This window comes from Mauremys mutica, chromosome 24 (assembly GCF_020497125.1).
Source record: "Mauremys mutica isolate MM-2020 ecotype Southern chromosome 24, ASM2049712v1, whole genome shotgun sequence".
NCBI classification, from domain to species: domain Eukaryota; kingdom Metazoa; phylum Chordata; order Testudines; family Geoemydidae; genus Mauremys; species Mauremys mutica.
The window spans coordinates 5333544-5359759 of NC_059095.1; the positions used below are offsets into that span (position 1 = coordinate 5333544).

Sequence of the window (26216 nt, forward strand, 5' to 3'; positions counted from 1 at the left end):
GCACATTGAGGCACACAGCAGGTAAGGCCAAAAGTTCCAAAATTGGATACGAATTTTAGGCACCCAACCTAAGACATGCTGGGCCTGATTTTAAGAGGTGCGGGGCACCCAAAACGCCCCTCAAAATCAGTCCCAGGGTGTGTCAAGTTGGGGACCCCAATCTAGGGACCACTTTTGTAAAGTTGGGCCTAAGTGACTTGCAAAGCTGCAGACGGAAAGAGAAGCAGAGCTAGGAATCGAATGCAGCGGTTCCTGGCTCCCAGTCTCATATTCTGACTATACTGCCTCCCCTGAAAGCTTTCGTGCCAGGCCCTGCTGCATCGCTGATGATGCAGGACACACGATGCACAAAACCAGAGGCAGTGGGGGCCCAACAGAGAGACTGAAAGACCTTCTGGTCCCCATTGTAGGGGATTCAAGTTGCAGCAGGAGGCTAAAGCGGAGAAATGATGGGCTGGGTGCTGGGAGATCCTGCGGATGAAGATCCAGATGCAGCTAATCATCTGCACAGCTGCTGTTTAGGATGACCTGCCCTCCGTATGCACTGAAACTGGGAGAGGAAAAAGCACCCTCGGCATTTGCACTGAAATTTCCTAGTTCAGAACTTTATTACGAGCTTTCAGAGCTCACCCTGTAGTCCCTTTAGGATCTTCAAGAGGGCGTGGTGAGAAGACGGAACATTTCCTGTGATGCAGTGGGTTGCTCACACCCGATGATCCTATGTGTGAATCCTCAGTGTGAGCTGAGATGCAGCTGAATCCTCAGTGTGAGCTGAGATGCAGCTAACTGCTCTAAGCTGCTCTCAGTTACCAGCTGCATCAGAAGATGGGGGAAGGATCTTGTTATGCCTTTGTCTAGATCCAAGGGCTGAAAGCTGAAGTTGGCCAGAAAACATTGGTCCCCCCCAAGTCTGGAATTCTCTCTGCCAGTGGCCAGTATCTAATGTTGTAGAGAGGGATATACGTGCAGTGACCTGGACAATTGTGCAATGCTGGACGTGGATGGGGCAAATTCCTTCCTGACCCCTGCTGGCAAACTGCTTATGCCCTGAAGCATGACATTTGATGATTACCCTTATCATAGCATGCATAATTACTGGTGTGATTTTGAATCACTACATCACACACTCTTTCCTTCGGGTTACAGCTGTGGTGAGCAACGCAAGGATGGATGACACAAAACAAAACAAAATCCTGATTTTCAAGTAAGGTTAACTTTGTAAGGCAGAAAAAATCACAATTTTGTCTCATTTCCTTGTGCTCTCCTGCCTGTCTGTATCCCTCTGTTGTCTCTTGTCTTATAGTTAGATGTAAGCTCCTTGGGGCAGTGCCTAGTGCAACGGGGTCTTGGTCCATGACTAGGACTCCTGGGCACTATGGTAATACAAAGAAATAACAATGATGCAGGGAACATTGTGTAGTGGCTAAAGAAGATGAGGAGGAGTCAGGACTTCTCGGTTCAATTCTCAAATATGGGAGGGAGTATGGTCTAGTAGTTAAAGCTGGGGGTGGGGGGCGCAGGACAGGGGTTGGGAATCAGGACTTCTAGAGCCAAATTAATTCCTGGTATACCCACCACAATCTGATTTTCTTGTCTTTGTCACATGACATTGGGCAAGTCACCTGATCTCTCTAGTCCAGATATTTAGGCTCCTAACTTCCACATCCAGGGCTCAGCATTTCTGGGGATAACACCCTATACAAGGGCCTGCGTGAGAAGGTAAACAAAGCACTATTCTGCAGATCACGCTGAGCTCCTCAGATGAAAAGTGCCACAGAAATGCTAGTGGCTATTGGAAAATGTTTCATCTTCCACCCCCAGCAACTGGATTGGCAGGGCGGTTGAGAAACGACACCATGGGCCCAGCAGGGGCAGATCCTTGGTGCAGTTACTGGCTTTTTCTTCACCAGGAAAAAAAGGTGTTTCGCCATGTGTCTGCTACCACAAATCCTATTCCATCTCTACACTCCAAAATCAGGTGCGTCTCTTCAGCGAAATAGCACCGATCCCATTAGAAACAAGGCTCCATAGTTTTCACCTCGATATAGTTGGTCCAAGTCAACCCCAGGTGCGAGACAGATCAACCTTGACTAGCTACATCGAGGTAAAAACTACCTGTGCCTCGTCTCCACTAGGATTTTACAGAGAGAGAACTAGCTAGACGTAAAATCCCACCTGTTTTGCAGTGAAGACACAGTGTGGACAAGCCAACAGCAGTTTTAACACGTTAGCAGCTCAATATAAACACCAGGCTAGTGTTTAACTGCTAATGCATATCAATGCCACAATGGCCTTGTCCGCACTGGGATTTTACCATGGTACTGTAGTTTCCATGTATTAGCTCCCATGTGGTTTAACCCCCACCCCACCCCCATGCCTTTGTTCCTAACGTGAGTGCATCCCCATGTCGGGCAGAGCAAACCTTTGCAATGTGGAATGTGACTCCCTGGAAACATCTTATCTCCGAGCGGTGGGGTGAGCCTCTCCCCAAAGGCAGCGTTTCTCATGATGCTAGATCAGAACTCGCATGGAGGAAAAAAAAAAAAAGAACATAAAACCAAACAAAGGCATGCTGAGCTGGGGGACAGAACACAGCAATGCGTTTAAAAATCAGGATCTCTCTGGCTGGGTCATCACTCGGCTTGTCTAGCCGAGGAAGCCGGCGGGACCTGGATTTGGTAGGTTGTTATTGAGAAAGGGCCGGATCAGCATTTTAAAATAACCTGTTTCAATATTACATTATTGTCCTTTATTATTTGTATTGCTGGAGCGCCCTGCAGCCCCGGTCGTGCACCCTGTCCCTGTTGTGTCAGGCGCTGTACAGATACAGAACAAACTGTTCTATTGTAGAGGCCCCAGCTGAGATCAGGTCCCCCACTGTGATAGAGAGATAGTAGGAAGCGGTCCCTGCCTGGAGAATGATTTGAATGGGAACGTGTCTGAAAATTACTTATTGGTATCAGGAGGGTTTCTTAATACAATATTAATACCCCAGTGTAGTCTGATGAATAGGATACTGGTATGGCAGTCAGGAGACCTGGCTTGTGCTCTCAGCTCGGCCGTCAGCATAGGCTTCCCTTCTCTGTGCCTCAGTTTCCCCAATTGGGGCTCATGATACTTACCTTGGTAAAGTGCTGTGGGATCTAGGGATGAAATTTACTTGACATTGGGGTTTTTCCATGGTAACTGTTGTATTTGGAAGTGTCTCCTCTAATGTATCACCTCAACTACACAACCCTTAGCCCTGCTGGCTGGACAGAACCGCTCGATTCCGAAGGGGGGCGGGAGCCCTGCTTGCTTTCCTCATGGGAGCAGGCGCGCTGAAGTCAATCGACCTGTTTGTCTTGCTCCCTAGCCCCGCCTTAACCTGGTGCCTTCAGGTCTGGAACTTGGGGTCTTTCCCTCTGCGAAGCACACGGGCAGTGAGACGTCCTGGGGCTGATTCTCCATCAGACTGCAGCAAAGCGAGTGCAAACAGCCACGGGTCCAGAATGGTGCAGAAGCTAAGTGGGGGTCCATTGCTGGGTGCTGCTGTCAAGGCAATCTCCATGTCTGGATCCCGTTGAGTTAGGCACCTAGAGGCCAAATGGCCACTGCTCTCTAAATGAGCCTCTCTTGGCCGGTGGCCTGAATCGCACCAGCCCCAGATGGGCAGGCAGGTTAAAGGCCCACAGGGAGCCAGCGTGAGGAAAGTCACCTGCATTCGAAGGACGTGGAAAGAAAATGTCTCACTTTGGGGATGCTCCCTAACGCACATTGTAGTAAACAAACCAGAGTGGCTGTAACTATATCCTGCCTGCTGGGCGGAATAGTAGCCCGTAGGGCCTCTCGGGGAGGGTAGAATTACAAGCAAGGCTAGTGAGGGGAGTGGCTACTGGAAAGGGCTTCTGGGCAAATAAAGGAGCAGGAGGAACCAGGGTTGCTTTGGCTGTCAGCTCCCATATTCATGGTAATATGGGTTGTGCCCAAAGCATGTGCCTTGCAGAAGGGGCTTGACAGGGCAAAAGTGATTTCACGTCAAAACCAACTTCTCCTCCCCAGCATGAGATCGGAGCTTGGGCAAATCATAGGAAAAGCTGCTCTCGGGTTCGTCAAATCCCACTGGCTAAGGCCGGAAGCGTGTTATGAATCTCACAGTGGGGGCACGGCCCCCAAAGGATCCTGGATACAAGAACAGGATTCACTTGGGAGCAGGGGTGGCTGCTGCTTTCCAATAGCCTGCACAGGCCAGCAACGTAGTAGGTACGTTTGTTTGGATCAGATGCTCCAGAGCGCCCAGCGGCTCCCGATTCTGGTTGCAGAGAGCTTGGGAAAACCCACCTTTCCAAGGCTTTCGTGCATCTACGAAGGAGCCTTTCAAAGGTAAAAGCAAACTGCATTCACGTGGGGACGGACCTGACAGGGCTGGTCTGGGTATACTTAATCCTGCTTCAGCCCCATAGTTCCCTACGCCTAGGGGCCTCTAACTAACCCAGATCTGACCTTCCATTGCTGCCTGCTCCGGTCCGCAGCCTGAGATTGCCCAAATCCCCCCGGTGCACCCCTGCGGAATAGGAGCAGCCGTGGGAACCTTCCATCCTCTGGGAAAGGGGCCTTCAGGAGTCCTGGGTTCAGATTGACTCACCATGCGACCTGGAGCAACTCACTTCCGCCTCTCCGTGCCTCAGTTTCCCTCTCTTTAAAACAGAGAATAATAATGCTTCTGCCGGTTTTATCCCATGACGGCTGAAAAGTACTAGATGGGATAGACCCTAAACTCATTGGGATCACTGGCAAAGCTCCCATTGACTTTAATGGGGCCTGGGATTGCAAATTAATGTATTATTATTTCAGCAATAGCTTGTCCTCGATGTGCCTGGCTTTCATTCTGGTGGGGCCATTTCGCCATCTAGTGGCGTGAGAAGCAATGACCACAGAGGCCTGTTGGAGGCAGGTGAGTTGTGCATGTATCTCACAGAACCGGGATGCTGAACGGCAGGGTCAGTCCTGAAACACCAGGCCGCAGGGAGCTCAGATGTCTATGCAAAGTGCAGGCACAGCATGAGGCTCGGCAAGGAGGCCAAGCATCTTCCAAGAAATACGTTTCTAATTATCTTGTTATTTTTCTTGCAAAAATTACACACTGGAAGAGCAGGTTGAAGTAAAAGGAGCTGATGGTTTGTGGTCTTGCCAAAGCCAGGGGCAGCTCTAGACATTTCGCCGCCCCAAGCACGCCGGTCCCACGGCTCCGGTGGACCTCCCGTAGGCGTGCCTGCGGAGGGTCCGCTGGTCCCGTGGCTTCAGTGGAGCTGCGGGACCAGCGGACCCTCCACAGACGCACCTGCGGGAGGTCCACCGGAGCCGCGGGACCAGAAGACCCGCCGCAGGCATGCCGCCGCAGGCACCCTGCCTGCCGCCCTCCCGGCGACCAGCAGAGCGCCCCCCGCGGCATGCCGCTCCAAGCACGCGCTTGGCATGCTGGGACCTGGAGCCGCCCCTGGCCAAAGCAAAGGTTTCCCTCCCACCTCTAAGCAGTAATGTTACAGATTTTTAAGCTGCAGGGGAGGAGCTTTTTAATGGCTGGAGCAGGGGATGGGGAGTCAGGACTCCTGGGTTCTGTTCCCAGCTCTGGGAGTGGAGGGAAGTTAGAGCAAAGGACTGAGTGTTAGAACACCTGGGTTCTGTTCGGGGGGGGAGTAGCGTCTAGTGGTTGGAGCAGAGGACTAGGAATCAGGACTACGACTGGATTCTATGCCCAGCTCTAGTAGGGACTATTGGGAGCCACTGGCTGGATATGAACCCTTCAATGCCACGCTGTGCCAAAGCTGTAGGATGAATCAGAAACTCCTTTGTCCCCAGTCATTCTTTGCTCTGAGTGGCTCTCCCATCCCGGCCCTCGCTGGTCCTAGCTGGAAAGCCAACGTAACGTTTGCCCCATTTGTCTTCACACAAAAGCCGGAGCAGGCACGGACATTTCAGTTCATTCATCCATTCATTGCCCTCCACCGCCTCTTATTCCCTTTCTGCCTGGAACACTCAGAGACCCTCCCTCCAGCCTGAGAGCACCACACACCAAAACCGATTGATGCATTGAGGGGGGCGGGGGGAACGAAGACAGAGCAGGTGAAGTTTCAAGTGGCTTTGCCTTGCAAGTTAGATATTCGGAAAGGGAGACCCCCGCCCCCTCCGTCCCCAGATGCTGTCACAGCTGGGCTCGCTTGTTCCATTGTCAAGGCGTCCCGGTGCAGGGTAGAATTTACCGGATTCACTATTGCTAGCAAGACTTTGTCTGTTCGGTACCATAAAAGCCAACACTAGTCACTGGCTATCGAGGAGACCCCACAGTCCCCCCTCTAGGATGATCAGCTACTTCACCCAGCAGGATGTACTTGCACTGGGTCTGAACATTTCAGCATCAGGGGATCAAAGATGAGGTTTCTTTTCCCCTGTACCCCCTCCCAAGTTACAACCCCCCACCCCTCCGACAATGAGATCTTCCCCCTCCAGGGCTGGTGGTCTCCCTGTCCCAGCTCCCCTTACTCGGAGGTTATCAGACCTCTCCCACCCTGGGGCTGACTGAGCAGTTCAGGATTCGTGGCCTACTTAGCTCTTGGTCTCTCTACATGAGGCTTCCAGCGAGGGGCCTAGTTTAGCGCTGCCATTTCTGGGCACTGGGTGTTTCATGAGAGCAGGAGATCTGAGGGGCTCTGGCAGAGCCAGGGGGAACGGGAGGACCAGCTCTTTCCCCAGACTCCTCCCTACCCTGTGACCGTCCCCGCTCACTTCCTGCATTTTTTTGGACAGTCCGACTTGTTTTGGCTGGGTTTTATGGCAAATCATCACCACTAGAGGGCTACCAACACCTGCCGTAGCCTGCTACGGTCCAGTGCAGCTGGAGCATACAGGACACTGGCTGCAAGAACCGGACCCCATGGCTCCAAATCCACTGGGGAGCAGGACCAAACCTGGGGTCTGCTCGCAAACCGATGGGAACTCCAGCCTTCCAGACACATCATCCCCAGCCAGCCTGATTCTACCCTGGGCACGAGGGGAGTTCAAGCTCCACTGCCTGGGGGAGCCCTTTGCCTCTCTCAAATTGTTGCCCTGGAGCAGGACAGTTGCAATGGGGGTTTGGCAGGCAGGTCCGCCGATGGGCGTGGTAGCGGCGGTGGCCGGGAGCCCCGGACCCTTTTAAATTGCCCAGGCAGGCCTCAGGGCCCGCTCTGCAGAAGTGGCGGGCTGGGGAAGTCAGTGGCTGCCCTGCGCTGCCCCTGCAAGGAAACGCCTCCTCTCCACCGCGGGCACCAGCGCCAGGCAGGTAGGGCTGGGTGGGGCCCTGGCGGATGGGACCGCGCTGTGCTCCCAAGCTTCAGGTGTTCTGCCCCTAGGACTGTGCTGGGAGAGGGGATCCCTGCTCTGCGCTGGCTCGGCAGGCGGGTGAGTGTGGCCGGGGGGCAGGGCATGGGGGAGTGGGTCTCTGGGGGGGCGCTGGGCAGTGGGGGCGGTTTGTGTGTGTTGGGGTACTGGGCCGTTGTGGGGCTCTCAGTGGGGGGAGTGCTGGGCAGATGTGGTGTGCAGAGTGCTGGGCAGATGTGGTGGGGCTGTAGGCGGGGGGGGGCGCTCGGCATAGCGGGTCCGGGGGATGCTGGGCATAGGGTGTTGGGTGGGGGGGGGTGGCACAGCATGGGCCCGCCCCAGAGAGGAAGGGCAGGCTGGCAGCACAGGGCCGGGCAGGCCAGTGTGCGTCTGGCGGCTGCCGGTTTCTAAGCAGTGCCCTCACACTGGGCTGGGCAGAGTGGGGCTGCCCCCTCCGTGCCATGCCCCATTGCCCCTGGCTGGCCCCTTGCTCCAGGTACTGACCTCCCCGCACCATGTTCCATTGTCCCCATGGGAGCCCACAAATATGTTTGGCGCCAGTCCGACAAAAGGTTAATCGGGCCCTTGCAGCGGCAAAAGCAGCCGGGCAGGCACATCCCTTTCTAGGGGGCCCATGGACCGTTCTGCCCTGGGGCCCGGAATTGCTGTCCGCAGGCCTGTTGGCCGGGTCTCACGTACACCAGCTCACACAGGCCACCAAACAGCTGTAGCTACGGGGCTGTCAGTGCCCTGCTGGCTTCTGGTTCCCAGCCCCAGGAGCAAAACCAACCTGCCTGGACTCCAAAGGCTTCTGACTATCTCAGCCTGCATCTCTCCAAAGCGCCCTGCTCACTGGGACCATGCCCGGGGGCTGCTTGAACTGCCAGGGGGGTTAATAAATGCAAAGGCCAGCAGGGCTCTTGGGATCTTCGATGCCAATCTCCTGCCTAACCCGGGCCAGAGAACCTCGACCAGCACTTCCTGCATCCAGCCCAATCACCTGGGGTCTAACTAGGGTGTAGATTTTTATCTCCAGCCTTGGCTGAAAGATTCCCAGTGACAGAGAATTCACCCCATCCCTTGGCCATCTGCTCCAGTGGCTAATCACCCTCCCTGGGACAAACCTGGGCCTTGCCAGTCTAAACTCAGCTGACTTCATCTTCCAGCTCCCACGTCCTACACCAGGGGCTCTCTGCCTTTCCAGACAACTGTCCCCCTTTCAGGAGTCTCATTTGCCTTGCCTGCCCCCAAGTGTCACCTCACTTAAGAGACGCTTGCTTATAAAATCAGACCCCAAAGCGTCACAGCCACACTAGCACTGAACCATGGCTGACTCTCTCATTTCTACCATATCATTATAAAATAAAACCTTTGGAATATAAATATAGTACTTACGTTTCAGTGTCCAGGATACAGAGCAGCGTAACCAAGTCATCGGGTGTATGAAATTTTAGTTTTTCCCGACTTTGCCAGTGCTTTTTCTGTAGCTTGCTGTAAAACTAGGCTCCGATCTAGATGAGTGGATATACCCCGCAGGGGCACGCATACCCCTGGGTGAGACTCACTGTCCTACAACAGAGTGGGTGTGGGCGTGGGATAGGGTTGCCAAGCCTCCAGGATTATCCTGGAGTTAAAGATTACTCTTTAGTTAAAGACAATGTCGTGTGATGAAACCTCCAGGAATTCAGCCAACCAAAGATGGCAACCTTAGTGTCAGGAGCTGTGCGAGGTTTGGGGACAATGGGGGGCAGAGCAGGGCTCTGAGGAGTACCAAAGGGGGGAGCATAAAGCTGCTGAGCTGTGTCCCCAAAGTCCCTTAGGGCACAGTTGATTTACAAGGCAGCTATTCCCCGACCTGGCTGTAGGGCCCTTTGCATCTCTCTTCCCCCCACTACAGGCACTAATTTCCTTCCCATCTCCCTCCCCCCCCACCAACAAAGCCCTTTATAGCAATCACTGGCCCCTTCCCAGCTGGGTCTGATAATGTAACAGGGCTGGCCCCAGGCCCCGGGCCCTTAAAGGGGCAGAGGTCCCAGTTACAGGGAGCCATGAACAAACCCCAGCGCCCGGGGAGCCCTGTGGGGTTTAGTCCTTTCCCGCCGGGGCCGAAACCCGACCACGCAGAGGGGCTGCACGCACCTGCCCCCAGAGGGAGGAGAGACGATGCCACCTGCCACCCTGAGCTGCTGCCGCTGCCACCTCCACAGCCACGGGGTGGATGAAGAGACGATGGGACACCACCGAGTAGTGCCCGCCTGTTGCTGGGCAACCCAGCACCCACAATTCTTTCTCCTAGGCAACCCAGCACCCATGATACTTTGCTGCCCACCTGCCCCCGGCAGCAGGGGAGGAGTAACTCTAGGGTACCAGCCAGAGGCCCAGCTAGCGGCCAGTGGTGCCCAGCAAGGATGCTGAGCCAATGGACCGGTCTCAGATGGGTGGAGTGTAGGAGAGTCTCGGGCCCTCCCCTCCCGCCCCAGTTGAAGCCCTGCCTTGGAGCAGAGAAGGTCTGGGTTTCCGCAGGACCCCGACTGTGGCTCTGCCAGAGATGGGGCCCCGCCTGAGATGTGCCATCAAACCAAGCAGGGGGATTTCAGCTCCCCTCCAACAGAGTCTGGTCACAAGTGATGAGTTTTTTGCTCTCAGTCTGGCACTAATGAACTCCATGAAAGTACCGAGGGGCTAATCTGTTATAAGCACAGGAGGGTTGGGCTCTGGAACAGATGGAGACAGACTCTGTGTGCGAGGCTAACAAAAGACTTGACTTTATTCTATTTATAAATAAACAGCAATTTTTTTTCTCCCCCATGCTCACAAGAGCAGGAACCGGAGCGAAGCCACCACGAGCCCAAAGCAGTGGGTGGCGTTTGTACACAGCTGCCTCCGCAAAGAGCCCCGTTTGTATAGAAACTCAGGGAGCTGCACCATCCTTAAACCTCCCGGCCTTGGGAATCTGATTCACCTCTTTTTGTACTGTGAGCGATGCCTTGAGCAGATCCTACTTCCCCCGCAGGGAGCTGGGGTTAACCGCCTGCTTTCCCCGGCCTTCCATGGTCACAGGTGTCATGAGCTGGGATAGGCTCAGATTCCCGCCCCCCCCCCATGGTATACAATCTTCTCCCCTGCAGATGGAGAGAGCACAGATGTTCTCCAGAGGCCGGTGGCAAACATGAGCTGCTAGCCCCTGTTCAGACATTCCCCCTCCGCAGGCTCAGCTAGTCCTAGCCAGGATTGATGGGTCAGTTACGCTCCAGGCAGACTCCCAGAGCCTTTATAAGGACAGGAACAGCCAGGCTGGATCAATCCCGGGGCTCCGCTGAGTAGCCCATCTCTGAGAGTGGCCAGTACCCGCTGCTTCAGAGGAAGGTGGAAGAGGTCCCGCAGGAAGAACCTGGCCCAGTGATTAGGGCACTAGACGTGCATCCTGGCAAGCCATGTTTGTATCTTTGCTCTGCTACTGGCTCCCTGCGTGCCACTTAACTTCTCTGTGCCTGAGTTCCCACTCTGTAAAAACTTCCCATAATTTCCTGCCTCACCAGGGGATGGGAGGCTAAGAGTGTGAGGTGGCCAGATGTCGTGGTGATAGGAGCCACATCATTACTTAAGTTAGACCTGACCACAGGGAAAGTTTATTCCCAACCCCTCCATTAAGTGAGTCCTTAATGATGGTCCCCAGTTTTCACTGGCCATGGCTGGGAGGATTTGAACGGAGATGGTTGGGTTTTCATTGACCCTAGATGAGTGCCTCTGAAAACCAGCCCAGTCTAGTGTTTATATGACAGAAGCAATTCCCTGGATTTGAGATATGAACCTTTCCCCCCAGCCGGGTCTAATACGGTGAGTGAATTACACAACAAGTCCATCAGCAGGACGTACAACGGGCTGAGCTACTGGATGGTCTTGCTGGACCCCACTTAGATGGGAGACTTATGAAGAAACATCCAAGGTGCTGCTAGTGATCCAGAAGGTGGCACTTTCCTCCACTGAGTGAGCTGTTGGAGGGAGGGTGACATCTTTATTCCTGGGGGAATTCTCCACCACTGCACATGCGCAGAATTCATGTCCCCCGCAGATTTCTTTGCTTCCCTGCAGAAAAATGACTTTCTGACAGGGAAGCAAAGGGAAGCTGCAAGAGCAGTCACGTAGCACGCCCTAGCTGCACAGGTACATCCTTTCAGGCACCTGGAGCAGCCGGCGGAGAGGTAAATCACTGCATGACTGGGGACACCCCCACCAGGGCTCCTACCCTGAGCCAGGATCAGCTGCTAGTCCCAGCTGGACTGGAGGCAGGAGAGGATGGGACTTTCTCTTCCACCGGCAAGGAGTGGCTGGGACCCACCCCCAGAAACCTCCCCCAGCTGCAGGAAACTCAGCATCCTCCCCTGCTTCCTGCCCCCATTGCTCCTCAGCTGCAGGGAGAGGGGTCACTGTATGGGGAGCTGCTCCCTCATCTGCCCACCCCCACGCATCCGGACCTCCCATACCCAGACACCCCTGCCAAGCCGAACCCCATACACCCAGAACCCCCCTAGCCCTCCAGAACCAAACCCCACCCCACTGAACCTCAACACCTGCATCTGGAACCCCCTGCACCCAGACCCCCTGCCTCTGGACCCCCACCCCTGCACTCAGACCACCCCCACTGAGCTCCCTGCACTCAAATCCCCACCCTGACGAGCCCCACCGCCTGCACCCCCCTGAGCCCTCACATCCAGATCCCCATGCAACTGACCCCCAACTAGCTGCATGCAGACCCCCAGCCCACCAAAGCCCCCACCCCCAGCACCCAGGCCCCCCTGCTGAGACCCCCACACCCAGACCCCTCCGCTGAGCCCCACCCACCTTCACCTGGAAGAGTCCCATTCTCCCTGCACCTGGAACCCCCCCAACGAGCCTCTGTGCATCCAGATCCCCCCACACCTAGATTGTCCCACCACTGAGCTGCTTGCTCCCAGATTGTCCCACACAGAATCCTCTCACCCCAGCCCTGGATCCCCCCACACTGAGCCACTCCACCCTTGGATCCTGCCTGGTTGAGCCTGCCTGTCCCACACCTGGTGCGCCTGGCGCAGAGGGGCAGGCCCCAGCCCTTGTGCTGTGTCAGGGTCAGGTGCAGCCTCACCGCTGAGTCTGTGTCTCAGGGGTGTGGGGTGGGGAGGCCGCAGGGTGATCTCCCACCTTCGTGCAGCCTGAGGCCTGTGCGCCCCACTGCCATGCTGGTGCGTCTGTATTTATTTATTGACAAATACAACTTACAGAGTTTTGCAGAATTTTAAGATATTGTGCGGAGAATTGTTAATTTTTTGGCGCAGAATGCACCCAGGCGTACATCTTTCAAAGGAAAAGCAGAGGTTCGGTTTCTGTGGGGGTTAAAAGTCCCAGGCCATTTTTAGTGGGAGTGGTTTAGCCATTTAGCCCCGGTCTCCTTGGGGTAATTACATACTGCCTGCCTACCTCCCCTTTCGGAGTGTCCTCCTTCACTTCCTGTCCTAAACTGCCAGGCAGTGTTGCTCTGGGCTATATGAACAGCTGCTGCCTTCCACCCCAGAGGTGGTTGCATTACAATGGTGGGTGAGATGGTTTGTAAAGCACTTTGGGATGAAAGGCTCTACGAGCTTCATGTTCTTATCAGCAAAGAGGGTCATCTGGTCTCACGTTCTGGACAGGGAGGGGCATGTCCACCCCCCTATGTGCCCGAGGACACAAAGTGCATCTCGGTGTTGATGTTGGCGTTGCCTGCATTGGTGCAGCCCACCTTTTGCTTGAAGATGAAGGGAAAGACCTTCTTGAAGGCTTTCCTGAAGTTGACGCCCATGAAGGCGTAGACGATGGGGTTGATGGAGGAGTTGGTGTAGGACATGCAGTGGGCCCAGATCTTCACCTTGTAGATGTAGTAGTTGCGCTGGAAGCTGGGGCTGAAGGCCTGGACGAGGATGAGGAATTGCACGGGCCCCCAGCAGATGGTGAAGAGTACCACGATGATGGCCACCATGCGGGAGATCTTGGCCCGCATCGCCTCGGAGCGCTCGGCCAGCTGCTGCACCTGGCAAGCCACAGAGACAGGGTGTGTGTGTTAACGTTCACAGCCAGCCAGCTCTGGTGGGAGTTGAGCCATCATGCCAGTGGGTGGACATGTGCAAAGAGGTAGACACACAAGTGGTTGCATGTGTGTATATGACACCACACCTCTAGGGGGTGGTTGGCAGTGGAGATTGAACCTGGGACGTCTGGATTGGAGCGCATGAACCTCTGCTGCCGGAGCTAAAAGACCAGTGCAGTGGCAGGCTTATGAACCTCTAGTTACGGCCCAGCCGCCACTGGGACAACAGAGCATCACATGGAGTGGGTCACACGTGCAAGTAGTGGTGGGTGCCTCTGCGTGCATTCATGTGCAAACCAAACGGTGGGTGCATGGGTGCAAATGGCAGCATGTGTTGTGCACAGACATGTGGACACAGGTGCATGTATCTGCAAGTATCTGCAGACACAGGCCATGCACCCGAGCATCATCATGCATGTGTCATTGGATACCGAGGCCAGGGATGAATCTGGCCCTGTGGCCAAGGAGTCCTGAGCACCATCAACTCCTGCTGGAGCCAGTGGGAGCCGTGGGTGCTCAAAGCCTCTGGAGATCAGGTCTCATGTAGATCTACGCATACACACGCCCTTTACAGGCGTGTGCAGGGAGTGCAGGGGGGAGGGCCAGGTACCTGGTAGTTGTTATCGATGGGCTCCACGGTGGGATGTCCCATCTGGTAGAGCATGGCCACGTAGCAGACGCAGATGGTCAGTAGAGGCAGCAGGTAGACGGCCAGGAAGTTGTAAAGGATGAAGGCCTTCTCGTGGGAGGCGGAGGGGAAGGACTCACTGCAATAGGTCTGCGGCCCGAACCAGTAGCCCTCTGTCAACCTGTTGTACATCAGCACCGGGGCGGAGACGATAAAAGAACCTGCCGTGGGCAGCAAGGCCAGAGTCAGCGACCCAGCGCAGGCTGGGCGCTTGCTTTAGTGGTCGGCAGGGGATGAAGGGACCAAACCGAACCAGAACCAGGATCCCAGCCAGCAGAGGCGCAAGATGGAGGTTCAGAGCCGAACCAGAACCAGGATCCCAGCCAGTGGGGAAGCTGGTCGGAGGGCCAGACCTGACCCAGAGTCACAGCCAGCGGGGGAGCTGGTCGGAGGGACAGACCTGACCCAGAGTCACAGCCAGCGGGGGAGCTGGTCGGAGGGACAGACCTGACCCAGAGTCACAGCCAGCGGGGGAGCTGGTCGGAGGGACAAACCTGACCCAGAGTCACAGCCAGCGGGGGAGCTGGTCGGAGGGACAGACCTGACCCAGAGTCACAGCCAGCGGGGGAGCTGGTCGGAGGGACAGACCTGACCCAGAGTCACAGCCAGCGGGGGAGCTGGTCGGAGGGACAGACTCCAACCAGAACCAGGAAGGATCATGGATCGCAGGGGGAATGACTTGGAGGGACAAAGGGAAGGGGCAGAACCAGGCCATGAGGATGATAGGTGCCAACGGCCCATTCCCCGAGGGTGGGGGGGACCCCACTTGATACAGCTTCAGCTCGTGCATGTGTTACAGGTGTCCCCTCCCTTCTTACATCCCCCCAAATTCCTATTTCAGCCCCCATCCTTGAACCGCCCCCACATCCTCCCCAGCTAGGGCTTGGCTTTGCAAAACGGGTGCAGGTCCCATTTTATCTGAACCCTGACATGTATTGGGTCGGGGGTTGGGCCAGGGAGTTGCAGAAATGGTTCTGGCTGGTTTCTTTAAAAAATAAAGGGGCCCTTACCCAGCAGGCTCTGTCCCCTCATGCCCACATGAATCTCTCCATCCCCCTTCCTCCTCCGAGAGCGCCAGTGACAGCCCCTGCTGGCCAGCTCGCCCCAGCTACCCGGCCCCACGTTTCCCCAGTCCCCCCTATCCACGCCGGCTCTACTCACAGACCCAGATGCCCAGGCTGATGGCGACGGCGACGCGGGGGGTGCGCTGGCGCAGGGAGCGCAGCGGGAACACGGTCACGTACCAGCGGTCCACGCTCATGGCCGTCAGGGTGACGCAGGTGGCCTGCGCAGAGACCTGCCAGGGGAGGTAGAAGCGGAGAGGGGAGCCCATTGGGGGAACACCCATCCATGCACCCACCCTGTGCACTGTCTGATCCCCAGCTGTCGACTGTAACGGAGATACAGCAATACCCAGCAGCTGAGTGTCTGGCCCCTTGGGTCTGAGTATTCTACCCTAGGAAGCCGATGACCTCAGTTTGCATGGTGTGGTGTGTTGGAAATGCAAGCTAGCTCCACAAGAGCAGGGGGGTTCCTGGTCTTGCTTGCAGGCTGTGTATGGACATGTGCCATGGGTATGTGCCCTGTTGTGCAACTGCATGAGAAATGTACTTGTGAGGTGCCTGCGTGCACAGAGAGGGCAAATCTCACCTTGTTGCTGCCCCCACAGTCTCTCTTTTGAAGACCCCACCAGTCACCCCAGCTCTGCCCACAATAGTGAGCGAAGCCTTAAGCCAAGGCCTCACCTGTTGGATGTAATTGACAAACTTGCACATGAACTCCCCGAAGATCCAGCCAGGAAGGGGATACAGCATGGCAGTGAACGGCACGCAGCACACCAGGAAGATGATATCAGTGGTGGCAAGGTTGGCTGTCAAAAGAAAGGAAGGGTCATGCTGTGATTAGGGCACAAGCTTTGGACTTAGGAGGCCTGGGTTCAAATCCTGCCTCTGCCACAGGCTCCCTATGCCACCTTGGGCAAGTCACTTAGTAGCTCTGTGCCTCAGTTTCCCACCCGTGTGATGGGGAGAACAGCCTCTTAGGGGTGTGGTGAGGCTAAATCCATTGAAGATGGCGAGGTGCTTAGATACGGCAGCGATGGGGTCGATTTGAAAGGCGAAACATCTGGCAGCTGCTTCAGTTCTCGTCACCCCCCTCCCTGCGCCGTTCTGGCAACGGGTCTGAAATAAAGACTTTGCTGCTGAAAAATGGATGTGTCCAGAACAACTGACCCTCTTTCTATTGATGCCATGGGCCTTGGTTTATTTCCCCTCTTCTTCACCCCAGGTAAAGGACCAGTCTCCACTGCAGCCAATACTGTGTGGTTCCACCTGGAGCGGCACAATCCGGGGCAGAGAGCACCAGACTCGGAGCCTCTTCTCTTTCCACCCCTCTGTTAGTTGCTTTCCTGGCTGCACCCACAGATTCCCAGGGGCTGTGCCTCAGCGGACAGGAATTGCCACTGCTCCAGTGAAGTCAATGGAGCTGGGGCAATTTGCACCCGCCGAGGATCTGCAAGGGACCAGAGAACTTCACCTGCATCAAGCTTATAACCCCATCTTCCAGCTCCTGGGCCTGTGGGGTAAACCAGCTTCGATTCCCTCCCAGATTCCACGACACCCTGTGGGCCAAATTCAGAGGGGAGATTGGGGTGTCTAAGGGCCAGCTGACCGTAAAAGAGAGGAAGGGTCTCCTTTACGCTGGCATGAATCTGGATTAACTCCATTGGCTTTAGGGGTGTTACGCCAGGTTTACACCAGTGCAAGAGAAGAATTAGGCCCTTAGGGAATCTACATACACATTGAAGGGCTGGAAGAAGGCGTAAGTCACACCCCGTCTCAATAGCCTCTCAGCTGTCTCAGACTTGCCCCTGTGATCAGACCCCGGTGTGGGAGGCTGGGGGCCTGGGGTTTGGAGCTGAGCCCCATCCCTGACGGCACAGAGCCTTGACACCGGCTAAGGGGCAGTGGAAGTTTGGAGGATGCTGAGTGCTTCCCGGATGCTGCTTGGCTCCTTGCTGGATCGGGGCCATACGCAGAACGCGCCAGGAGTGAGATTTGCGCGGTGTGCAGAGGGGGGGTTTCTAGGAACGTCAGCATCAAGAGGCAACAAGGTCTAGTGGTTAGAGCATGGGGCTGGGAGCCAGGAACCCCCACGATCTAATCTCAGCTCTGGCACTTGGCTCGCTGTGCAGTCATCAAATCCCTCTTGCGCCTCAGTTTCCCCATCTGTAGAAAGGGGATCACATTTACCTCCCTCCTGGGGCTGGGAAGAGGAGGGTCCAGCTCGTGTCCCTATTCATGTCTGTGCAGACCCTTGGAGATGCAGAGTGCTAGCTACATCCGCTATTGCTGGAGCGAGCAGAGAAGGGTGCTGAAGGAGATACAGAATTTCAGCCCGGTAGCTATCCGCTCCCTGGCTCTCCTTGTCAGTCCCTTCCCCAGCCAGGGAATATGTTTCCCTCTCTCTTGTTTCTCTGAAGGTTGCATTATCCTTTGGCGACCCCATCACTCCATGCTATGTACCTCTGAGAGCTTAGTGAAGCTTCTTGGCTCTTGCCTCTAGCAATTTCATGGGTAAATTGCTGCGAATGAAAGAGGTTTGGCACCTGGAAAATCCAAGAGAGAATAGCCTCGTAATGCACAGTTGTTTATCTATTATATACTGTGAACACACTCAGTAGAATCCACTCACTCAGCCTCCTGATGGATGACATGTCTCTTTGATCCATGCCAGCAAAAGGGACTTGGCATCTCAGTGACTCCAGACAACAGCACTTGGGAGCCTAATGGGTTACATTGCACACAGACACAGCACCTTGCAGACCAAAGCCTCTCACCTGTGCAGCAGCTGCCCTCTGGGATGGAGCACGGCAGCTTGGCCAAAGACACTAGGGATAAACCCTCTGTACTCTTATGGACCCTGGGGTCTTTAATGTTCACAGAGAGCAGATAAGACATAGTTTTGTAAATTGCCTTCTCAGGGTTTAGGGATTATCAGATCAGAACAAGGGCCCATATCAGCTAGTTCACAGGAAGATGCAAGAAAGCCCCATAGGAATAACCTGTCTGTGAGGGGTGTTTCTTCCTGACCCCCTGTCAGTCAGTGCTTGCCTGTGCCCTGCAGCATGAAGATAGTATTCAATTTAGCTGCCACAGTGAGGTGAAAGGCTGGGTTGACACAGCCAGGATTTGAACCTGCATTTCCAGGCAGCATAGGGATTTCAAACCTGCATCTTAGCCCTGGCCTCCACCTCACTCTGATTAAATAGCTCAGCTTGATTACAAATACAAACCTACTCATGGCAATTAACTGCTGTGGATTGGTGTTTGCTAGTAAAGCGTCCCCCTCTTTTGGCCTTATTGCTGACTCCAGGTGGCTTCCCGGACTGAGTACGATGGCAAAACGAGTCAGACGGATAGTAACCCTTTCGCTGTGTGCTGACCTCATCGTGATTTCAGCCTGGTTTTCTGCAGCAGGGCCCCTTGGCTGTGCAAAGGGGATGACGCAAGCAGTCGCTACGTTCTGCATCATGTGAGGCAGCAAGGGGGAACGGTCAATACTGATCTGTATAACCTTGCTCCTCAGCTTGGGTAAATAGGCGTAGCACCATCGCTTTCAATGGGATTATGATGATTTACACCAGGCACCAGCAATCACGGTAGTGAAAGTCAATATCCCCCAGGGCCAGGGTTTCCTCTGAGTCAGGGGGATTCACTTTATTGGTTCATTTCAGGTTCAGCCAGGATGTCCTGGTTAAGCCCTGTGCTCCTGGACTGCAGCAGGGTTCTGGTAAGCGCCGATGGATTGACAGTGCTTCCATACGGGATGTACGAGCTATGCGGGGCCGTCCTGAAGGTCTGCTTTGCCCAGTCAGGTGAAGACGTTCGTGCAGTGTCAGCCCTTACAAATGTCACCATCCCATCCCAGGTGCCTGTTCCGACTTGCACTGAAACGGATGGTGACATTTGTAAGGGCCTGATCCAGCCCTGCCTGGCACTTTGTCTAGTCACTGACACGATAAACGAGTCCCGCCGACGTGAGTGGGACATTGTGAGCTGATGGCATCTTGCGCCCACTTTGCACAGGTACAAACGAGGACAGAAAGCACAAGGCAGCTGTGGATCAGGCCCCTCAATATTTTAGCCGAACAAAAAGCTCTCAGTAACCTGGGTTACTGCACAAAGAACAGGAAATTCTCACAATGAGCCAGGAGATTCATTATTAAAGCAGCTGAGGCGAGGATGGCAGGGGAGGGACTGGGGTAGGCAGAGCTTAGACTCTAATTTTCTGTCACGGAGGATCACAAAAGGGTGAAAATCTCTCCAGAGAAACTAGTTGCAAAGCGGCAAATAACCAGCGTGCGGCTACATGTTGTAGCTGATGCCTGCGGCTAGGAGGAGCGGAGATTGCTGGGGTGAAGGGAGAGGTGGGACTCCGGGGCAGAATGGCCGGGTCACAAGTCTGGATGCTATATTACTCAGGTGGCCTATCAGCGATATGGATCTTCCCTAGGGCAGATTCCCAACCTCCAGGCAGCCTCCTTCTTACTGCTCCCACTGTACCTCAGTGGGCCGAGGGTGACCAGCTGTCCCGATTTTATAGGGACAGTCCTGATATTTGGGACTTTATCTTATATAGGCGCCTATTACCCCGCACACCCCGTCCCGATTTTTCACACTTGCTGTCTGGTCATCTAAACAGGCCCTTCATGGGCCTAGAAAATGGCCTGTAATTTCCCCTGGCTCGGCAGAATTTTGTATTGTTACCAGCGGTCACTTCCAGGTCCTGGGCACAGGGAAACCCCAATGTGGTGACACTAGGCAGCGCAGCTGGAAAGCCAGAGAGAACCACAGGGTCTGTCTGTGCCGAGCAGCTTCAGTGAGGAAGCCCCGTTACCTTCATTACAACCGTTTCCTGCTCTTCTGCGTCGCCCGAGATACCACGACACCCGTGTCCAAGAGTCTACGACAGTGATAGTAACAGTTCGCACGTGAGGGCCCAGTGCAGCTGGCCAAAACCCTATGGACGCATCGCCCGAGTACGACTAGCAGGATTAAGTCCAATGTCTTCAAAGCACCATGGAAGGAAGGAAGGAAGGAAGGAATTAATATCCCTCTGTACTGGGGATATTCGGTCTGGTTTGGTTTTTAACAACTAGCCATCACCACGTACAAGATCTTCAAGCACAAAAAGGGGAAAGCTCTTGTCTAAAATGTCTCCCCCGGAGTCACCGATAAATCTCCACCATGCGCGGACTCCGAAGATTTGGGTCGTCAGGAGTTTTGTTAAAATCTCTGCAGAATCCCTGCGCTGGAGGGGCTCAAAGGCCCTTGTTCTCCTTTGACTTTTCTTCACATTTTCGCAGTGCCGCCGTCGTCTTGAGGACACTGATCGTGATGGCTCTCACTCCGTGCTTAATTTGCAGTGAAAGAGGCGCTGTGCCAGGACAGTGGGGCTCAAGCAATTAGGAGCCAGGGCTCAAGCACGTTTTTTACTTTCATAACTGATGTGGCCAAGCCCAGGGGCGCCGGGGCTACGAACGGCCAGGCCCAGAGGCGCTGGGGCTACGAATGGCCAGGCCCAGAGGCGCCGGGGCTACGAACGGCCAGGCCCAGAGGCGCCGGGGTTATGACCTGCCAAGTCTGGAGGTGCTGAGGTTCAGCCCTGGCAAGCCCTGGCACAAATTAAGTCCCGCTCTCACTCCTACCTGTGCTTGAGCAGCTCACTCATACCCTAGGGATCGCTCCAAGCGCTCCAGTAACGATCTTGGTTCTAGTTCTTCATGCTTCACTCTTTTGTTTCTTTTTTAAGTCCCTGTCTGCCAGGATGGCGATACTCATCACTCAACCGCTATGGCTATGTTTTGTCTGACCTGTTTACCTGCACTGTTCAGTCTGTGACAACTGCCAGATCCCGTGAAATCTTCACTCTCTAGTGTGCTTTCAATTCGGTGATCGTAATACAGCCTGGTGCATTTAAATCCTCACTTGTCACAGAGGGTCCGATGCAGGCACTTGACAGCCTCATCGTGTCTGTTCGTATATTCCCTCCCAGCTAGGCTCCTGCAGGCTCTCAGTACATGCTCTGCCCTCACCTCCTTTTCAGAACATACTCCGCAGTTTGGGGAGCAGTTTGTAGATTCACAGATCCTAAGGCCAGAAGGGACCATTGTAATCATCCAGGCCAGTGGCTCTCAACCTTCCCAGGCTACTGTCCCCCTTCCAGGAGTCTGATTTGTCTTGCGTACCCCAAATTTCACCTCACTTAAAAGCGATTTGCTGACAAAATCAGACAAAGAAATACAAAAGTGTCCCAGCGTGCTACTACTGAACAATGGCCGACTTTCTCACTTCCACCATACAATTATAAAATAAATCAATTGGAATATAAATTAGGGCTGTCGATTAGTCGCAGTTAACTCACGCCATTAACTCAAAACAATGAATCACAATTAAAAAAATGAATCACGATTAATCGCACTGTTAAAAAACCGAATACTAATTGAAATGTATTAAATATTTTTGGATGTTTTTCTGCATTTTCAAATATATTGATTTCTATTACAACACAGAATACAAGGTGCACAGTGCTCACTTTTCATGATTATTTTTTATTACAAATATTTGCACTGTAAAAATGATAAACAAAAGAAATAGTATTTTTCAATTTGCCTCATGCAAGTACTGTAGTGCAATCTCTTTATTGTGAAAGTGCAACTTACAAATGAGCAATTGGCTGAAGTAGAGACTGAGTGGACTTGTAGGCGCTAAAGCTTTACATGGTTTTATTTTTGAATGCAGGTATTTTTTTGTACACAATTCTACATTTGTAAGTTCAACTTTCAGGATAAAGCGATTGCACTACAGTACTTGTATTGGATGACTTGAAAAATATTATTTCTTTTGTTTTTTACAGTGCAAATATTTGCAATCTAAAATAAATATCCAGTGAGCACGGCACACTTTGTATTCTGTGTTGTAATTGAAATCGATACATTTGAAAATGAAGAAAACACCAAAAACGTATTTAAATAAACAGCATTCTATTATTGTTTAAGAGCGCCATTAACCGCACGATTAGTTTTTTTAATCTCTTGACAGCCCTAATATAAATATTGTACTTACACTTCAGTGTGGTACTCGAGCCTGGTTTTCACTTGTGAGCCTTGTTTGAAGCCGGAGCCCCAACTTGTAACTTAGCTTTGTGGGGTCCCCTGTGGTGTGGGGACCCAGGCAGTTGCCCTGCTTGCCCCCACAAATGCCGGCCATGCACTTGCAACCCCCCTAAACCCATCTTGCCACCCCCTGATCTAGATGAGTTGAGTATCCCCTGCAAGACCTCGGCGTTGAGAACCACTGATGTACGCTGACCTCCTGAATAGCCTGGGCCAGAGAACTGCCCCAGAATAAAGCCTGGATCAGATCTTTTAGGAAAACATTAACAATTGTCAGTGGTGGAGAATCCACCATGACCCTTGGCAAATTCTTCCACTGGTTAATTACTCTCACCCTTAAAATTTTACGCCTTATTTCCAGCCTGAATTTGTCCAGCTTCAGCTTCCAGCCACTGGATCGTGTTTGACCTGTCGCTGCTAGTTTGAAGAGCCCGTTATTAAATATTCGTTCCCCAGGTAGGTACTTATAGAATGTGATCATGTCACCCCTTAACCTTCTCTTTGTTAAGCTAAATAAATTGAGCTCCTGGAGTCTATCACTAAAAGGCAGGTTTTCTAATCTTTTAATCATCCTTGAGGTTTTTCTCTGAAGCCCCTCTAAATTTATCACCTTCCTTCTTGAAATGTGGTAACGAGAACTGGACACGGGATTCCAGCAGCTGTCGCACCAGTGCCAAATATAGAGGTAAAATCACCTCTCTGCTCCTACTCCAGATTCCCCTGTTTATGCCTCCCAGGATCACATTCACTCTTTTGACCCTAGCGACGCACTGGAAGCTCCTAATCAGCTGATTATCCACCACAGCCCCCAAATCTTTTACAGAGTCCCTGCCTCCCAGGAGGAAGACCCCCATCCTGGCCTACGTTCTTTGTTCTCAGCTGCAAACGGGTACACTGAGCAGTATTAAAACACATATTGTTTGCGTGTGCCCAAGTGACCCAGATTGCGCTGAATAAGTGACCTGGCTTCTGCGTTACTTACCACTCTTGCAATTTTGGGGGTCAGCCGCGAGCTTTAGCAGCGAGATTTTATGTTTTCCTCCAGGCTCTTGAAAAAGAGGTTAAATAGCGTAAATAATTCGGTAGGTCAATTTTGTTTCAAAGGAAATTAACCCTGAAGGACTGCTGTGGAGTGCGCGTGCTCTCTTTTGAGGCATCCGTCTGTAAGCATGAATCTTCAGCTGCTAATGGGTTTGCTCTCTCTCGCCACCGCCTGCGCATTGATTTCTGTGTAAATCTTTTGAGTCTTTCTTTGACAATTTGCTCTCTCTTTTCTTTCAAGCTTTCTTGGGCTGGGACACAGGCTTTTTATCACTACCAGATGATCTTTAATTCTGGCTGACTCCTAATACATATTGATGTTATATTCTTCATTGTCAATTGCTTCCTCCACGGATAGCAGACCTGCTCCATCACACTGGGAGAGGTACATCCTGTCCATGTCTTGATTGATAGCCATTACTTTATGAATCACCAGGAGATTTCTTGTTTGGATGTTAATTTTTTTTCTTCTCTTGATTCTTACTTGATCACTCTGGCAGTGTGTCATTCTACTCATAGCACGGATCAAATTTTTCTAGCTGAGTTTTAGCCTCAGAGCAGTTCTTATTGGTCTTCAACGTTCTTTGCTCACTTTTTATTTGACTTTCTCATGTTGAAGTTCTGACAGTTCCCTGATTTTAAGGCGTTTGCTGGGGCCCTGCTGCAAGGTTTCTCGGACAGCACCTTTGGTAACTCACATGCCATTTGATTGTACATCTCCCCCCCCTCTTTACAGATGTTGCTGCACATTTAGCCAAGCCAGCCTGTAGCTTCCTGTCTTCACCAAACTTTCTCCAGGAAATCTGCCAAGCAGTCGGTGCCACTGAGTGCCCAGGTCAGCCCTGACTGCCCCATTCTACAGCCACAGGGTGCCAGTGTCCAGCCCCAGGTGCCCTATGCCCAGCCCCAGCACTGCCCCTACCCAGCTCCAGGTGCCCTGTGCCCAGCTCCAGGGTGGCCCATGCCCAGCCCCAGCATGACCATGCCCAGTCCAACCCCAAGATGCCAAGTTCCAGGCACCCCATGCCCAGCCCAAGGTGCCCCATGCCCAGCCCAAGGTGCCCCATGCCCAGTCCAACACCAAGATGCCCAGCCCCAGGTGCCCTGTCCCCATCCCCAAGGTGCCCTGTGCCCAGCCCCAGGGTGCCCAGTCCCCAGCCCCAGGGTGCCCTGTGCCCAGCCGCAGGCGCCCCGTGCCCAGCCGCAGGTGCCCCGTTTCCAGCCCCAGGGTGCCCAGCCCCAGGTGCCCCGTGCCCAGCCCCAGGGTGCCCTGTCCCCAGCCACAGGTGCCCTGTGCATAGTCCCAGGGTGCCCAGCCACAGGTGCCCTGTCCCCAGCCGCAGGCGCCCCATGCCCAGCCCCAGGTGCCCTGTGCCCAGCCCCAGGGTGCCCCCATGCCCAGCCCCAGGGTGCCCAGCCCCAGGTGCCCTGTCCCCATCCCCAAGGTGCCCTGTGCATAGTCCCAGGATGCCCAGCCACAGGTGCCCTGTGTCTAGGCCAAAGTGCCCTGTGCCCAGCCCCAGGGTGCCCAGCCCCAGGGTGCCCTGTCCCCAGCCACAGGCGCCCCGTGCCCAGCCCCAGGTGCCCTGTGCCCAGCCTCAGGGTGCCCAGCCCCAGGGTGCCCTGTCCCCAGCCGCAGGCGCCCCGTGCCCAGCCCCAGGTGCCCTGTGCCCAGCCCCAGGGTGCCCTGTGCCCAGCCCCAGGTGCCCCATGCCCAGCCCCAGGGTGCCCAGCCCCAGGGTGCCCTGTGCCCAGCCGCAGGCGCCCCGTGCCCAGCCCCAGGTGCCCTGTGCCCAGCCCCAGGGTGCCCAGCCCCAGGTGCCCCGTGCCCAGCCCCATGGTGTCCAGCCCCAGGCGCCCCGTGCCCAGCCCCAGGTGCCCCGTTTCCAGCCCCAGGGTGCCCAGCCCCAGGTGCCCCGTGCCCAGCCCCAGGTGCCCTGTGCCCAGCCCCAGGGTGTCCAGCCGCAGGTGCCCCGTGCCCAGCCCCAGGGTGCCCAGCCCCAGGGTGCCCCGTTTCCAGCCCCAGGCGCCCTGTGCCCAGCCCCAGGTGCCCCGTGCCCAGCCCCAGGGTGCCCAGCCCCAGGGTGCCCAGCCCCAGGCGCCCTGTGCCCAGCCCCAGGTGCCCCGTGCCCAGCCCCAGGGTGCCCAGCCCCAGGGTGCCCAGCCCCAGGCGCCCTGTGCCCAGCCCCAGGTGCCCCGTGCCCAGCCCCATGGTGCCCAGCCCCAGGCGCCCCGTGCCCGACTCACCGATGTAGAAGTTGGTGACCGTCCTCATCTGCTTGTGCTTGGTGATCACGTAGATGACCAGGGAGTTGCCCGCCAGCCCCGCCACCATCAGCGCGGCGAAGAAGAGGGGCACCAGCCAGGCGTCCACCAGGCGCGGGGGGCTCCGCGGCTCCGAGCCGTTGGCGCACAGCAGCCCCCCGGGGCAGGACGAGCGGTTCGGGGGCAGGAGCGAGGCGTTGAGCGGGGCGCCGGCGGATGCTCCCCGCATGGTCCCCGGGGCGCAGCGCGCAGCGCCCCTGCCTTTCCCTGGGGCGGGAGGGGTCCGCTCCCTAGCCGGACTCCTGGGTTCCCCCCGCAGCCCTGGCCCCCAAGGAGGCTCCCCGCTCACTCCCGGGGACAGGCTCTGCCCCTCTCCGGCCCCAGGGGTGGGGTCCTCCCAGCGCGGGGCTCCCGAGCCCGGCGAGCTCCCTTCCCGAGGGGCGGCTCCAAGTAGCCCGGGAAGTTTGGGACCAGCTGGGGGTGGGGGAGGGGGGCCTGAGCTAATCTGCAGGCTGCCACTCCGCTTCCTCCGTCCGGCGCGGGGAACCCAGGAGTCCGAGCGCTGCCCTTGCAGGGATCGAGCCCCAAAGGCAGATCCAGCGGGGCGCCGC

The 26216-nt window shown here is 54.9% G+C and overlaps 2 protein-coding genes across 3 annotated transcripts in view; both read right to left on the reverse strand.

Moving 5' to 3' along the window:
• ARID3A (AT-rich interaction domain 3A) overlaps positions 1–9600 on the reverse strand; it is a 106839-nt gene extending 97239 nt beyond the window's left edge. Inside the window, exons 1-2 of one of the 2 annotated variants that reach the window (XM_044998476.1) lie at positions 9475–9580; positions 8731–8904 (exon numbers count right to left, since the gene is read on the reverse strand). The gene's annotated coding sequence lies outside the window, so the exon portion shown is untranslated. Of the gene's footprint in view, positions 1–8730; positions 8905–9474 lie in introns of both variants that reach the window. The other variant, XM_044998477.1, reaches the window with a different exon arrangement.
• A 2828-nt stretch (positions 9601–12428) lies between these two features.
• On the reverse strand, positions 12429–25993 carry KISS1R (KISS1 receptor). The gene is made up of 5 exons (XM_044998250.1): positions 25588–25993; positions 15869–15993; positions 15285–15420; positions 14046–14284; positions 12429–13378 (listed from the first exon to the last, which is right to left on the reverse strand). Exons 1-5 carry the CDS (start codon positions 25832–25834, stop codon positions 13022–13024), a joined length of 1104 nt encoding a protein of 367 aa, XP_044854185.1. The 5' UTR covers positions 25835–25993; the 3' UTR covers positions 12429–13021.
• Positions 25994–26216: the final 223 nt, after the last annotated feature.

What these genes read in the sequence shown, in the direction of transcription:
- KISS1R (XM_044998250.1), bottom strand. Translation starts at nt 25,834, where the DNA reads ATGCGGGGAGCATCCGCCGGCGCCCCGCTCAACGCCTCGCTCCTGCCC. An exon ending in GGTCACCAACTTCTACATCG is followed by an intron (nt 15,994 to 25,587) that starts GTGAGTCGGGCA and finishes TTCTTTTGACAG; the next exon opens with CCAACCTTGCCACCACTGAT. An exon ending in CAGCCTGGGCATCTGGGTCT is followed by an intron (nt 14,285 to 15,284) that starts GTGAGTAGAGCC and finishes TGCCCACGGCAG; the next exon opens with GTTCTTTTATCGTCTCCGCC.